The following is a 16,170-nucleotide window of genomic DNA, read 5'->3' as shown; positions in this document are numbered from 1 at the left end:
AAGGAGGAGCAGCGGCACTACACCGAGCTCCCTCTGATGTCTGAGCTTCTCACCCTATCTCTAAGGCTGAGCCCAGACACCCTGTGGAGGGAACTCATTTCAACTGCTTGTATCTGCGATCTCAATCTTTCAGTCCCTACCCAGAGCACATGACCATAGGTGAGGATCGAAATATAGACGAAAAAAAATCGAAAGCTTTGCCTTCTTCACCACAACAGTCCAGCGCATCTTCCACATCACTGCAGACACCTTGGGTGATGTGAGGGTCTAAGGGCAGAGGGATGTCATACACTGTAAAGCCCTCTGAGGCAAACCATGTTTTGCCTATTAATTAAATTACTAAAAAACTAAAATAAACAACGAAAACCAGACCCTGAGATACCAGAACTCCTTCGCTTGGTGCAGCAGCTCTCTCTCCACCCAGAGGAAGCAATCCATCATTTTCCAGCAGAGAACTCTCATCCCGACTGCTTCACATTCGGCTGCAAACCGCTCTAGTGCATGCTGGGGGTCACAGTGGGATGAAGCCAACAGAACCACCCAATCTGCAAAAAGCAGGAATGCAACTCTAAGGTTCCCAACTAGACCCCTTCCGTCCCCCAGCTGCGGCTTGAGATCCTGTCCATAAATGCCACAAACAGGATTGGTGACAAGGGACAACCCTGGCGGAGGCCAACACCAGCTGAGAACATGTTTTACTTTACACTGAGTATGCAGATACAGCTCTCGGTTTTGTCATCCAAGGACCATATGGCTTGTAGCTATAACCACAGTACCCCATATTCCCTCAGGACCCTCCACAGGACTCCCTGGGGGGCACAGTTACAAGTCTTTTCCAAGTCCACAAAGCACATGAAGGATGGGTGAACTCCCATGACCCATCATAGTGATGCTAAGATAATGAATTTAATATTTGTATGAACTTTATGAAGGATGAATATTCACTGTTGTCATTACTTAAAATGACTAATGTTAGTCCATTATATGTTTGATTAAAGAAGTTAGTATCAGTTTGATATTCATTAGTCAATTTTATTTATAAAGCTCATTATCACAAATCACAATTTGCCTCAGAGGGCATTACAGCATACAACATCCCTCTGTACTTTGACCCTTACATAAACTAAGGAAAAGCTCCCCCCCAAAAAACCCTGTCACGATGAAAGAAGAAGTGCGACTGAGGAGGGATCCCTCAGTCAGACAGGCAGACATGCAACAGAAAGAAAAAAAAATTACAGGAAATGACAAAGGTATTACTGGCAATGTTTCAAATTGCATAATCATAAATATATAAATTACAGCATTACAACAGTACAGGATTTGTATCAGTTTTACCATGACCATGAATGGCAATCTCAACCATTTGGTAGAGGCAGATATTTAAAAAAAAAAAAAAAAAAAAACAACTACAACAACAACAAGACAACTATGGGGTCTGTTAAATAATTGTAATTAGCGGGTACACACAGGTTTTTTGAACACGGGTAAACCTGCTAAATGTCTGTATTCCCACTGCCACATGCATCACAATTGCAAATTGCAAATATACTACAACTCATATACAGGACTCAAGCTAAGGAAAATAGGGATGAATAGGATCAACAAACACACTTACTGAGAAAGCAGTATGTCTCACACAAAGAGACTCAAACAGGCCACTCCCACTCCTAAATACTCTTACACTTCCTGGATTTTCTCCTGAGAGGACTGACTGCTGGATCTCTCCACCTGATCTCAAGGAGTTGTCTGTTCAGTGGATCCCCCTGCTGGTCCACAACTACTACTGTTCCTCCTAATCCAAATCCACTGACTGGGTTTAACTGCCTCATCTGACATTTCCCTCATTGTCTTCCTCAAACTCTGTCCCCTTACTCCCAGTCCCCCCAGGAGAGAGATAGCTGATCCAGCTACAAATCCCCTACATCCCACTTCAACTGGGCGAATCGTAGTAGCTCAGTTTATTAGCAACAGCAGCTAATCGGCAGTATAACGACAGCGGTGCTGTCGGTTTTAATATTTATGTGATAATCAGATGACGGTATATTTATCTCTCTCTACACACACACATGCACACATACACAAATATAAATACAACTCATCAGGGAATCATATTGTAATCACAATTGGAGAAGTTAAATTAACAGAACGTAGGCCTATAAGCAAGTTTGAGCATCAACTGTCCCAGCCCTGAACACTCTGAATGTGAGTCTCCATTATTTTACTTCATCTTCCATCTCTAGTTGAAAGCCGACTCCCCTGGCAGTGGTCTTATCAGTCATCAGAGCCTGTTCTGATCTGTTTATCACTGCACAGACCACCACCTCACCCCAGGCCATCACCACTCCTTGGGACCTTAATATGAGCTGTTGGGAGGGGTCCAGACTGCTGATGCGATCACTGTGCCCCAGCATGATGAGTGAGTCCATTAAAACATCAAGCATCCTACATTTGATTTCAAACCACACCTATGCTATCCTATCCATTGGAGGTACCATGTTAGGACAAATTCATGAAGCCCCTCTAAACAACCACTAAACATGGCTAAAAATGATGAATTCAAACATATGTACACAAATCGGCACGTAAAAAAAAAACAACACTTTTCTTACACTCCACTCAGGGCTGGCTCTTGGCATAGGCGATATAGGTGGTCGCCTCGGGCGCCATCTGCTGGAGGGGCGCCACCATGCTGCCAGTCCCCCTTAGCCTCGAGGGAATATAATAATAAAATAATAATTTTCTATGCCCACTGGCACCCTCACTTAGTGTTTTCTGTCTAGAAAAAAATATATATATTAACATTACAAATAAATAAACAGTGACATGTTCCTAAATTATGTGTGAGCACGTGATGTGTCATTATTGGGTGCAGAGGTGCGGGTTAGGGTTAGGGCACCTAGTGCACCAAATTGGGTAGAGCTGGCCCTGACTCCACTCTCTGTGGATCTGCGCTTGTGTAGAACTTTTCTTGTCATTCCACCGCTTAAAGGGATTTTACACTGCTAGTCATATTCACCCATTCATATGCTGGTGGCTGAGGCTATGTGCAAGGTGCCACCTGCTGCTCAGTTTTTAAACTTTCAAACACAATCACACACCGATGGCACAGGTGCTACTTAGACATGTGTATTAGAGGACGACCTGCTGTACCTCCTGTGCCACAGCCACTTATGCTCATCTATTTCTTCAAAGGAATGGTTCTGCCTTTTGAAAAATACAGGTATTCACTTTCTTGCCAAGACATAGATCTGAGAGAAGATAGATACTCATGTATGTATATACAGAGTTAGAGCTAGGACATAGATAGTTCAGCTTTGTCAAAAGATGAAAAATAACCAACTAGCATCTCTAAAGTTTGCTGTTAACACAAATCGTATTTGTTTAATGTCTTCACAAAAATAAATGTATTTTCATGCTATAACTATTGATAAACAGTAAGAAAGATGTCGCCAGAGACTGTGTCTGAGACTTCAGCCCAGAATGTTTCATAAATTGCTCTGGCCTTAAATATAGGCCATATTTTTCAAAAATAAGAGAAAGCCTAAAAAGCCCTGGATCTGATATTCCGTCATGCAGATTGTACTTGTGCTTGGGAGAAAAAAAAAAACAAAAACAAAACTTGGTTACACTTGTATAAATACATAAGTTTAACTATCTTTCCAATTCTAGTCTATACATTTTTGCTGAACACTAATTACCATCATCTACTTATATTTCTCTCATCACAATTCAAATATACTCAAGAAAGTAAAGAAAAAATGTAAATAGTGCATAAGAAGAAACACAATATAGTTTGTTTATAAAAGGATCCCCTGGACTCCCCTTCTAAGGTCAGGGCTAAGTCCCCAATTTTCTCAAGTCCTAGAAACGCCCCTGTATGCTCCTGATTCTTCTGCATGTCTGCTCCTCATTATGGATCATGATGGAATCTCCTCCAGAGGGGAAACTTTTCGGACCTCCCCCTCCGCCTGCCTGTAAGGTCCTAGCAGCGCGGAGGCTCACAGAGCCTCCCGGTGTATGCGCTCAGAGGACAGGCAGCCCATCAGTCCCAGCGCCGCAAAGGTAACACACACGGTGTCTGCTAACTGTTGCACTAGGTGGACAATGAAGGCGTCATCAGCTTTGTGTCGGGGCACCATTAGCCTGCGTAAAATATAGAGTTTGATCCAGACCTGCTGGGATAAAAACCTTATGACTTTGTCGGTACCGAGTACACACGTTTTACTGAGGATTTCAGGTTTGGGGTTTACTTCGTGTTGACTGTTACTGAGCCATCAGTGTTTCGGTTGGTCTGTCAGATGTAAGGTATATAGAAAGATATACATTATGGGTTTAGTGTCTTTGGTCGAATCTACCGCACAGGACTCATCTAAAGGCTCGCAAATTTGTCATGTTACTAATTGTATTAAAGTGCGACAGTGCGCGACAACAGCAGGGGAACTCCAGACTTTTGTAATATTGTCATTGCATGTTTAAATCTGCCTGAATCAGATGTGAATCTTTCTGCAGTGGTGCGTAGGATCTGTCTGAGAGCGCTAACAGTGTGTGCGTGTGTGTGTGTGTGTGTCTGTTTGTCTATCCGTCTGTCTGTGTGTGTGTGTATGCAGAAAGAGGAAACCGAGGGATCCCCCATCCGTCGGGACTCTGGGAAACACCAGGCTGTGTAGGCGTCTCAGTTTGCATTCTTTTGCAGCTTTGCCTTGCCAGCTCTTATTATGTCCACAACAGTCGGGCTGCATGTCACTTTCACTGACAAAACTCACTTCTGAGGCTGGAAATAAGCTCAGTTTGGTGACAGAAGACCTTTGGGAAGAGCTGGGTACAGTTCACCCCTCAGGGATACTGTTACAGAAGCTTCAGCTCTAAAAGTTTAGAGCTAGAAATGCCAATTTTTCAACTCCTCATCTCTTTCTCTCCTTACTGCATGGTTGTCATGGCTCTAACTGCCTAACTTTGGATAAAAGTAACAGCTTTTTTGTTAGAATGGTTTGAGAAGCTCCTAAAATATCTATAAATATTAAAGGGTTTGAGAAGGCTTTAACCCCTTGAAACCTGAAGCAACATCACTTCTTCGGCTGCTTTCAGATGCCTTTCACAAGTATTTAAACCTTTGAGCCCTGAGCACATTGAGGCGAATTATTTCAAAAACTTAGGAAAAAGGCAATGAGCAACTTGCTGAGAAATGTTCAACAAATTGGGAAATTTGTAGATTTAGAAAATATACTGTATATATTTTTTTAAAAGCTAGCAAAAACTGTAAAGGGAAAAGCGATATTTAAAATGATTTCAATTACATTTTAAAAATTATGTTACATAATTTTAATTTCTAAGCACCTTTTTGTGGGTATGTCCTTGTTTCTTTTTTTTTCTTTTTTTGCCTGGTCTTTTGTTAAACTAATTTTCAGGTAATTTTCTTGTACTTACTAATTTCTTTCTTCTTTTGTTGCTCAGTGCCTTCTTCCCATGTTTAGAAAGAAATCAAGCCACTTTGCTCAGGTATCAAAGTGTTAATGGCTACATGCAAAAGCATGGCAAAGGTAACACGCTGTTATGGGTAAAATGTGCAAACTATTCTGAAGCGGATTCGCTCATTCTCTGTTTGTTTTTTATGTGAAGCTCATGATGCAGATCACAGATGATGATGTGCTCTTGTTGAGCAGATTAACGGCCTGCAGACAGCAGCTTTTGTGACAATACAGTGTTGAATTCAGCACGTGGTAGATACTTCATGAATATCAGCCCAGGAACAGAGAAGTATGATTTTGATGTTTATGTGTGTGTGTGTGTGTTTACTTTTGGAGATGACCTACAGGTTAGTCAGCATCCATGCCATTGGAAAATATGCTGTGTCTTTATTGTCTGTATCTATTAGATCTGCTTAAAGACGTTGCATCAGTGAGAATAAAAAGTAGGTTTTGGAAAACTCAGAACAACAGTGTGGAGCAGAGGGGATTTGTGTCTAATTTGAGGCTGTGATTCTTCTGTTGATTATATTTTGCAAATTTAACAAGAGTTAATGATTTTTGCTAATAATAATTAGCTTTGATTTCTGCATTTCATCATAATGAAATGAACTAATGTAGTGACTGCAAGTCCAGTCAAGTCAATTTTATTTATAGTGCCCATTATCACAAAACATGGTTTGCCTCAGAGGGCTTTACAGTGTTACAACATCCCTCACATCACCCAAGGAAAAATAGTGGAGACAGACACATGTCATATTACAATAACAACAGGTGTGAAATTATCAAATGCACTCTATGATGATATTGTGGGTGTTGATAAGAGTCTCATGCATATATTGATAGGAAGGTGTCCAAAGGCATGATCACGGCATTGGCGCAACCAGGACCAAGACCACGATCAGGGCCAGCGGGGGGTACAGTATCAGTGCAGCCATAGTAAGAGCGCAACCAAAGGCAGGGTCACAGCGCCAGCACAGATATCACCATGATCAGGCACAGCCAAGGTTGCAGCCAGGATTTGGGAAAGCAAGGAAACAAGGGAGCAGGAATGCTCCGGAGAGGCAGTGGGATTAGCGTAGTGCAGTTCAACAGACCCAAGGTGGTGAGCAGTATAAAGGATAAGCACTCAAGGAGGATCCTAGAGCTACTGATCAGCAATTACGACTTAAATATGAATGCCAGAAAGCAGTAATACAAAAGAAAGAAAAGAAAGAAAGAGAGAGGAAGCAGAGCCAGAGTGGCAGGTCGTAACGGACTCAAAACCACCCCGCCAGATCGGGCTGAAAGCTCTGCTAACTCTCCCTCCTCCCCGTCACACGGACAGGGATTTCAACTGAATATACACACTAACGAAACTAGGGTCACTAATCAGCTATTATGGCTTAAATATAAAGGTCAGGGAGCAGTGTTAGTCCCACTGCTCTATGACCCATATAGAAAGTCCCCCGGCAGGTTAAACCTATGTCAGCCTAACTACGGGCTGGTCCGGGCAACCTGAGCCAGCCCTAATTATGAACTTTCTCAAAGAGGAAGGTCTTAAGTCTACCCTTAAAAGTGGAAACGGTGTCTGCCTCCCTGACCGAAACTGGAAGATGGAAGAGAGGAGCATGGTAGCTGAAGGCTCTGGTTCCTAACCTACATTTGGAAACTTTGGGAACCACAAGTAATCCTGCATTTTTAGAGCGCAGTGATCTTGAGGGTTGGTAAGGAACTATGAGCTGCGACAGACAGGATGGAGCCTGACCATTTAGAGCTTTGTAAGTTAGGAGGAGGATTTTAAATTCAATCCTGGATTTTACAGGTTGCAACGAAACTAAAACAGGAGAAATATAGTCCCTTTTCTTGGTTCCCGTTAGAACACGTGCAGCAGTGTTCTGCGCCAGTTGGAGAGATCTAAGTGATTTGTTGGGGCAACCGAATAAAAGAGAATTACAGTAATCCAGCCTAGAGGTGACAAATGCATGTACTAATTTTCAGCATCTGTCAGGGATAGGATATGTCTAATTTTTGTGGTTATGCAAGTGAAATAAAGCAGTCCTTGAAGTTTGTTTTATATGGGAAGCAAAAGATAAATCTTGATCAAACAAAACTCTGAGGTTCCTTACAGATGTGCTAGAGGCCAAGGTAATGCCATCTAGAGAAAATTGCATCGTTAGAAAGGGAGTTTCTGAGGTGTTTGGGGCCAAGAACAATAACTTCAGTTTTGTCTGAATTCAAGATCAAGAAATTTTGGCTCATACAGGGTTTTATGTCCTTAAGACATGTTAACTAGTTTAGATAGCTGATCATTTTCATCTGGTTTCATAGATATATACAATTGCGTATCGTCAGCATATCAGTGAAAATTTATAGTGTTTTCTAATAATGTTACCTAGAGGAAGCATATATAAAGTAAAAAGGATTGGTTCAAGCACAGAACCTTGTGGAACTCCGAAGCAGACCTTAGTATGCGTGGAGGATTGATCATTGATGTGAACAAATTGGGAACAATCTGATAAGTAAGAACCAGGTTAGTGCTGCAGAATGGAGCTGTGTGAAAGCAGTCACTTTGAGTTTGAAACTGCAGCTCTTTAAAATGCATAATTTAGACCAAGAATCATTAGTCAAATGTGACTACTTAATACAGTGTACTTTAAACTCTACCTCACTTAATACTTGAGAGAATGTACTTTCCATAAAGTGTAATCAATTTCTATCAAAATCAACAGCGAAAGCATTTTATGTTTAGCAGTTACACTTCAGGGTTGATTGCAAACAAGTTTGATTATCACAGCCTGAGTAATGATTCAACACACAGCATTGCAGCTGATGGTAATTACAAGTGCAGTGTTAATGTTAGGACAACTAGGAGGCTAAAAAACTGGACTCTCCTGATCTCAACAATGGAGTCAGGTGTTGGTCTGCTTTCATTTTGTGAAATGAGCCTTTTTCTGCCTGTCTGTCTCTCTCTATTTCTTACAGTGTGAGATGGTTCACGTGGGCAGAATACGCCAGACTCCTTGAGGATAAACTGAAGGCAGTGAACATTACCTAACCTCCTTTGATTGTTGTGTGCACTCCTGTTGCCATGGCTGGTCTAACAGCTAAGGTGACACTGCTTAGGTGTGCGTTGCTGTTTCTCCACCTGAGTGTCTGCCGGTGCCAGCGTGACTGCACCGGTGTAGACTGTCCCCAGCTGGATAACTGCATCGAAGAAGTGCTGGAGAGTGGCAGTTGTTGTGCTTCATGCCTGCGAAAAGGATGCACATGTGAGGGTTACCAATACTATGATTGCATCAATGCTGGATTCAAGAATGGCAAACTGGCAGAAGGAGAGTCATACTTTGTTGACTATGGCAGCACAGAGTGCTCCTGCCCCACGGGAGGGGGCCGGATCAGCTGCCACTTCATCAGCTGTCCTGATGTGGCACAAAACTGCATTGAGGTGTCAGAGCCTGATGGTGATGGTTGCATGCAGTGTGAACGTGTCGGATGTGTCCACGACGAGCAAAAGTACAATGCCGGACACTCAATCCATATTGACCCCTGTCAGGTCTGCCACTGCCCAAATGAAGGAGGGAAGCTGATGTGCTACCCTGTGCCTGACTGTGACCCGCTTAAGGTCTATAAACCCCCGTTAGCTGCACCAGCAGGGAAGGACACAGCCAGCAGGCACCACAGTAACCCCTACAGGTTGGACCAACAAGGACGCATGGATCAGTTCTCCACTCTGCATCACCACCTGCCCAGTGGGAATCTTCCTCTCTTCAAACCATTGCCTTTGGATAAGGAGGGGGCAGAGGGGTATAATTACAGTCCTGAAGACTTTTCAGAGATTTACCCTCAATCTCTAGTCTTCCCCACAAAGTCCCCCTCCTCCAACAAAGTCATCTTGGTGTCCCAAGGCACCGACAGACCTGACAGAACCTCTGCCTTTCAGAGCTCTGACAGAGAGAGCAGGCTGGAGCTGAGAGAAGGATACGGAGTTCATGACCATCCTGCATACAGACAGGGAGTGACAGAAAGTCCTCTGAGAGCAGAGCAGAGATCTATCAGGCCTCATATTCACAAGGATGACATTACTTCTCCGCAGCCCTCACAGGGTCTAACAAGTGTGCAGAGTGTCTCATTCACTGATTCGACAACACAGAGAGATTTGGAGAATCCATTTAATGCACTCACAAGTTCAGGAAGTGGAAGTGTTGTGTTTCCACTGAAGCGAGGATTGGGGAGTGCAAAACACCCAGAGGATCCAAATATGAGCCCAGAGAATGCAGTTCTGCATCAGAGAAGCTCTGAGGTGAAGACACATGACCAAAATGCACCAGATAGTGTGACACCCAGCGGTTCGAGGAGTCAGATTGTTAGTCATCCAGTGAGGGGCACGGACAGTCAAATCAATAAGCAGAGACAATCAGACAGAGTGAATTTTCCACTGTACATACTGAAAGGTCCAGAGAGCCCAGTCCATACCCAGGCCAGTTCAAATGGTCCAAACAAATTACAGGGCGCAGTGGCTGCAGACACTGAAAGACGGATAGATGAAAAAGAGATAGTGGAGGAGGAGGAAATAGTAACATTTCATACTGTCACTGGGCCTGAAGAGAGGAATGTTTCCTACAAGATACAGTCAGTGCAACAGGAGAGACACTATACAGAGTCAGAGGGCAGCGATCCAACCAGCAGCTATGAAAAGACCAAAACCAAGCCAAGCACCAGCTCACCCAGAGGGCCTGAGTACCCAGCAACCCCCACAGTCCACTATATAACCACCACCCAGTCACCAAAAATGGTTACTCTGAATGAGAGTGAGCCCAGCCAAAAGCCAGCTCAGAGGCTGTTAACGCTTCACAGTGAAGACCAGGTGATGGAGAGAGACGGGGAGGGGAAAGATCGCCTTGTTTTGCCCATCAAACCAGATGGAGGTAAGATGGTGATTCTATTTCAGAATGTAATTGAATTAACCTACTTTAACAGTTTTAAAAAAATATACCAGGTTTGGTTTTGTTTCAAAATAGCGACATTATTTCTTCAAAACCCAGTCTCACAGAAAAATGTGTAATAGCTACACTGGTCTTCAGTAAAACCTAGTTTAATAATAATGCCTCTAATTTTTTTTTGTTTGTTTTGTTTTGGTCAATTGCTTCCTATTGTGTATTTATCGACAACCTTCTCTGAATACTGAAAGATCTCATTGCCAACCCAAAACCAATTCATAGAATTTTAGCTAACAGCTCTGAAATAAACTGACTTTACTTTTTTTTTAAACATGGATAATGTGGTGTAACCTACTTCTGTTGTACTAGATATTTGATACATTTGGTAGATATACCTTTTTATGATCCTATTTCTTTCCAAAGCAAAACAACTACAACTGTGGTGCAGATTTGTACCAAGCTTTGTGGCATTGCTCTAGGGAACTGTAGGTAGTTTTTTTTTGTTTGTTTTGTTTTTAAATATTAGTGTTTTCCCAGAATTGGAAGCTGTAGATACTGAATGGACAGTATGTTGAAGAGTTATGTTTAAAAAGATGGTCAACACATTTATACAATTGTTAAACCGGATGAAATTAATCTTAACCATATTTGACTCCTAGATGACAGCACCCCCAGTTGTTGGCTGCACTCACATGACAGCTTTTATGAACACCCACAGAGGTCCAAAAGTTCAAATGTCAGTATTTCAGTCTGATATGTTCACTAACAAAAATAATAACTATAAACATATTACTATAATATAAGCGTAAAAACACATAATAAAAAAAAACAAGCTATATTTGTTATTTTAGTTGGTATTTCACTGATCTGTTGCTATGCACTCTGTGAAAAGGTTGCTCCTCTGCTTCTTCACCAGGCCCTGTACTCCAGGTATTTCAGTCCATTGTATCTATTTTTTAAAAAACACATTATGAATCAGGTTGTTTATATGATACAAGCTTGTTTAATTCTATGGGTTTTGAGGATTGTGATCAGTGAGAAGGAGTTCATGCTACTGTGAGAGTCTGTGTATGTGATGCTTTTTGTTGTTGTTCTGTCTGAGATGTTGGGGAGATAAAGGAGTGGTACCCAGGGGGGCCATGGCCGCCATGATACTACTGGTTCCCCAAATGGCCTCCCTTGGCGAAAATAATTGAAGCAGACACTACTATATTTAAGAAGCTGTGTGGGCTCATTTTTTAAGCTAGTGTGAAGTCAGATATTTTGTAAAACTAGACAACCTGAGGTATCCATCGGTACCAACCCTGTTAGCATAGCCCCAAAGTGTTGACGAAGGAATATCTGGTATAGCCATTTTCAAGGGTGCCCTTAAACCCTTCAACACCTCAAGATATTGTAGTCCTGGGCAGTCGTGGTTTTAGCACGTTCACATTCTGTGCCCTAGGTATCATTATGTATTATTTTGTGCCAAGGAAACAAATAAATCTGTGCCATTACCTTTAAATAAGCACAGATCCAATGATTTTATCATCCACTTGCTCTTTAAGGTAACTTTTCACATGATAGACATCTTCAAAAAACTGCCTCAAAGCCTTTATAAACATGTGTTCCATGATGCGCTTTGACCCAGTGCATCACTGGGCCACATTAGCTTTGTAACATGAATTATCGTACCATCGGAGTACTTCAAGCCTGAAATATCACCTCAGCGCAAAGCATTTAGCAACGAACCTGGAGGTTTGAGCTAGCACAGCCTCTGATGCTAGAGCTAGCAGCCAGCCTCGTCACGCCACACTCGACCAGGCCTTCAGATGCACACTAAGTCTACCTGTGAATGACTAACTAACTCACTTGCAACACGGATTTCAATGGACTGCAGAGCAGTTTGGGTGGTAGAGGACAGGCGGCTATCACAGGCTTTACAGATAGCATCCTCTGACACAGCTTACAAGCTGCCATTGAATAGCACATTTGTGTTCAAAATCCAGCAGCTTTATGGCGCAGAAAAGAGGAGAAAAAATGTAGTGTTTTAAATACTTTCATCGCAAAAGTTGATCTAGTTGATTCATTCTTTTTATTGCTTGACACAGCCCTAATCCAAACATACTGTCCTGTGACGTCTACTTGACCCCACTTTAACTTCAGAGTTACTCATCAAAGGTGGCATTGCGTGTCAAGGCTGTGATGACTCACTTGTACTTTATTCTAGGTGTAATTTTAGCGCTCCCTCAGAATGGCGCCCTAGGCGGCCGCCCATACCGCCTGTGGCATGCACCACCACTGATTCTCAGTAGCCGTGAGTGTCTCCTAAGTTGTTCCCAGTCAGTGTTTTGTTTCTTAAAATAAGTGTACTCCTTCAAATTAAAGCTTTGTCAATTAAAGCCGTGGTGACATAGTTTTTAGTTAACCTATACACATCGACAGTAAATTGAATAAATTCCTGAAATTCAGTTATGGTTTCTGGCTTCGGTGTGTTGCCAGGCAAATAGAGTGCAGTAAATTGTATGCATCATGTTGCCATAGGAACTATCTCACTATCAGTGTTGTATTTGTTGGTATCCAGATCTTATGCAGTGTCCATCAAACAGTCTGTGATGTCTGATTCTTGGATTTTCTGCTGAACAAAAGGTGACACCTTGTCAGTCATGCATTACAGGGGCAATTCTACCCTGGACACACAGAGCTTTTCTGTTTACTTCAAAGACAGCAGAAAAGTGAAAGACATGTATTCCTGGACTCTAAAACAGTAAATGAACTCGCTATGGATTAAATCAAAGTGTGTTATATAAAGTGATGCAAGACTGAAGCATATGGTCATAAATTACTTCATAAACATTTGGTCCAACTAGCTTAGCACTTGATGTGGGATAGCTGAGATGTTTGAAGCTGATGACATCTCTTTTAAAAGGTGTGTGCAGCAGGAGGCAATATCAGCTCCAGATGTTGGAGCCTTGGGAGGGTTCAGATATACAAAGTTCAGCACATACATAGAAACATGGAGTGAGCACAAAAATAGTAATAAATAAATAAGATTTTTGGGACATAAATTAAAGGCATTATTATTGTGGGAATTATTGGCTGATTTGAAAACCAACAAAAAAAGCCAACTTTCTAACAACCCACCAAATGTTAAAGTTATTAGTTGAGTAAAAATAGTAAATGCATACCAATGTCTGAAATGTGAAGATTTACTGATTTTCTCTGGTTCATGATTTTTGAAATGGGTACCTTCATTTTTCTAACTGGCTGCAGGGAACAATTGTGTGAAAATTGTCCTCTATATAACATAAATATGTGATATGATAGAAGTGATACATTCCCAGAGCACAAGCTGATATCTTTAAATTACTTGTTTTGTTCATCCAAAACTACTAAACCAAAAGATGTTTAGTTAACCTTTTTATTAAAAAAACGCAGCAAATCTATACATCTGAACAGCAGGAACAGGCCAGTGTTTGGCAAATGTTGGAAAAATGACTGGAATAATTATCTGATCATTAATTAATTTAGGCCTGTTGACATCGACTGTGCATTGCTTACTTATTCTGTTAAATATCATGAACTGAATTATTAGCAAACCCCTTAACGAGCAGCCCTCTATAACAGAGAGTTAGACATTGTTTGTGTATCTGTGTTTAAAAGTTTCACATCCAAAAATCACTGGGACAAAAGTTACTCATAATGATTACAGGAGTGTGTAAAAACAGAATGCTAAAATAAAAAAAAAAATCAAATCAAAATAAAAAATAGGCAACAAAAATAGGCATAGGAAAACCATTACATTTCAGCATGCTTGTTTATTTAGACACTGAGTTCAGTATTACGACACAGTAGTGACCTTTTGATCTGAAAAGAGACAAGAATCATGACTGACAGAAAGAAGAATTTAGGTCAAAAATAACCTTTTAATTTCAGATAAAAAGATGTTTTTTGGGGGGTTAGTGGAAAAAAAGAAAAAACATCATAAGTTGCAGCCCAAAACATTACGCTGTCCAGTTTTAAATATAAGGAGTAGTTTCCTCTCTGAGATCCCAACAAATACTGGACTCTTCATAAATACAGGATTGATTGTTGTTTTTATATTGCGCTGGATTATGAAGGTGTTGTTATTGTGTGTGTAAAGCTCGCCACTAAAATGTCATCACATTGAGACGCACACGCTCAACACATTTAATCTGAGCTCTTTAACCCTTGGAAACCTGGAGCAACATGTCTTTTCTTGTGCTGCATTCAGACACCTTTCAGAAGTATAGAGACCTTTGATTTTTTTCAAAAGCATGTGAAAAAAAAGGCAAATTACAACTTGGCATGAAACGTTTTTAAAAAACTAGGGAAAATGTTCTCAGAACTGTATATTTGACATTATCATTATCATTATTATTATATTGTAAAATTATTTTACAATAATAATAATATTATACATTTTTAAGCTATTTTTTTTTTAACTTTTCCGATTTTTTGTTTTTGTTTGTTTGGGGTCTTTGTCTGTTTTTGTTTTGTGTTTTTGCTAATTTTCAGGTAATTTTCTTTCGCTTTTTACTAATTTCATGCTAATTTCTTCTATGTCATGAAGTTGCTCATTGCCCTCTTCCCATGTTTTTGAAAGAAAACAAGTCAATTTGCCCAGGTTTCAAAGGATTACATAGAACAAGTCCATGTTTCAGCGAGACAACATGGAGGGAATCTTGAACCATACATAGTAGCTGCATAAGCTGCAGCATTTCCTGTAAAAAAATAAAAAATAAGCATAGGATAAGCATCACATTTGTCTACAGAAATGAAGGCAGGGAGCTAAATAGTGGCTAGCAGGCCCAACATGAGACACAACCACAGGCTTTACTGCTGCAGCTACAGCTCAAAGACACAGAGGGAGTCCCGCTGCAACAGGATCAAAGTTAGTTAAAAAAAAAAATAAAAGCATCAGGCTATGATTTTGTGTCAAAAAGATGTCATGTCACTGTCCTTTAAGTCAACAAACTGAGTAACAGGTAGGTCGGGTTTAGGCAGTCTGAGGGTCAGTCTGTGAAGAGCTTTTAAGTCAGTTTGTTGTGCACACTGAGATTTAACTATGAATCATGGGAGAGAGAGGTGCCTCTGTCTAAGTAACATGGAATCCAATGTTTACAGTATGACATCATACCGTTTTTTAATTTATTTTTTATATTTAGAAATAGGTTGACCACATGTCCTCCAAAAGGTCACTTTTTGAACCCATTGCAATTTGCTTGAACTAGTTTTGTGACCATTATTTGCCAAGTGTTGCAACAGTTCTAATGTATTTGCCTTGCAGGCCTCTTTTTTAATGGTGAACAGATCATTAAATCATAAACATATCATAGATGTGCACTTCCACCTGGCAAAGTTAGGCTTTCCAGGTTTTCTTTTAATCCTGCATTTTAAATTGCTGAATTTTTACAGAAACCCATAGCTAAACAGGTGAAGCTAAACTTTGTTGTTGATGTTATCTTTGAAAGAAAACATGAACCAGTACTGGGAATCTTGGCGCACGGAAATACTGAAAACGCGTTTACCAAATTAGTGATGAAAAATTGTGTGGCTTCGTGTGGAATCACTTACAAAATTGTGTGTTAATTCAAAATTCACAACGCACATGGATGAATAGAGGCATTAACTGCTAGCAAATGCCAGATAAAACGTCACTGCAATGGCTGGCCGGTATTATGAATTTTCTTTACAGGAATGATGGGTGATTGCACAGGAGAGTCATGACAGGGAAGAAATGACTCCAGCCTGTAACAATGAATCAAAAATAGGTCAAATACTTTTGA

At 40.9% G+C, this 16,170-nt stretch overlaps 1 protein-coding gene across 2 annotated transcripts in view; it reads left to right on the top strand.

Annotated features, from left to right (window-relative positions):
* Positions 1 to 4,002: 4,002 nt before the first annotated feature.
* Positions 4,003 to 16,170, top strand: part of LOC121956876 (fibulin-2-like) — a 73,050-nt gene continuing 60,882 nt past the window's right edge. The window contains exons 1-3 of one of the 2 annotated variants that reach the window (XM_042505302.1): positions 4,003 to 4,062; positions 4,608 to 4,663; positions 8,427 to 10,369. In XM_042505302.1, the coding sequence (XP_042361236.1) occupies positions 8,533 to 10,369 (1,837 nt within the window). In that variant the 5' untranslated portion in view covers positions 4,003 to 4,062; positions 4,608 to 4,663; positions 8,427 to 8,532. The remainder of the gene's footprint in view (positions 4,063 to 4,607; positions 4,664 to 8,426; positions 10,370 to 16,170) is intronic. The other variant, XM_042505311.1, reaches the window with a different exon arrangement.

Source organism: Plectropomus leopardus, chromosome 2 (assembly GCF_008729295.1).
Source record: "Plectropomus leopardus isolate mb chromosome 2, YSFRI_Pleo_2.0, whole genome shotgun sequence".
Taxonomy (NCBI): Eukaryota; Metazoa; Chordata; class Actinopteri; order Perciformes; family Serranidae; genus Plectropomus; species Plectropomus leopardus.
The sequence above is the reverse complement of the archived record's forward strand: the minus strand, read 5'-3'. Positions and strand labels throughout refer to the sequence as shown.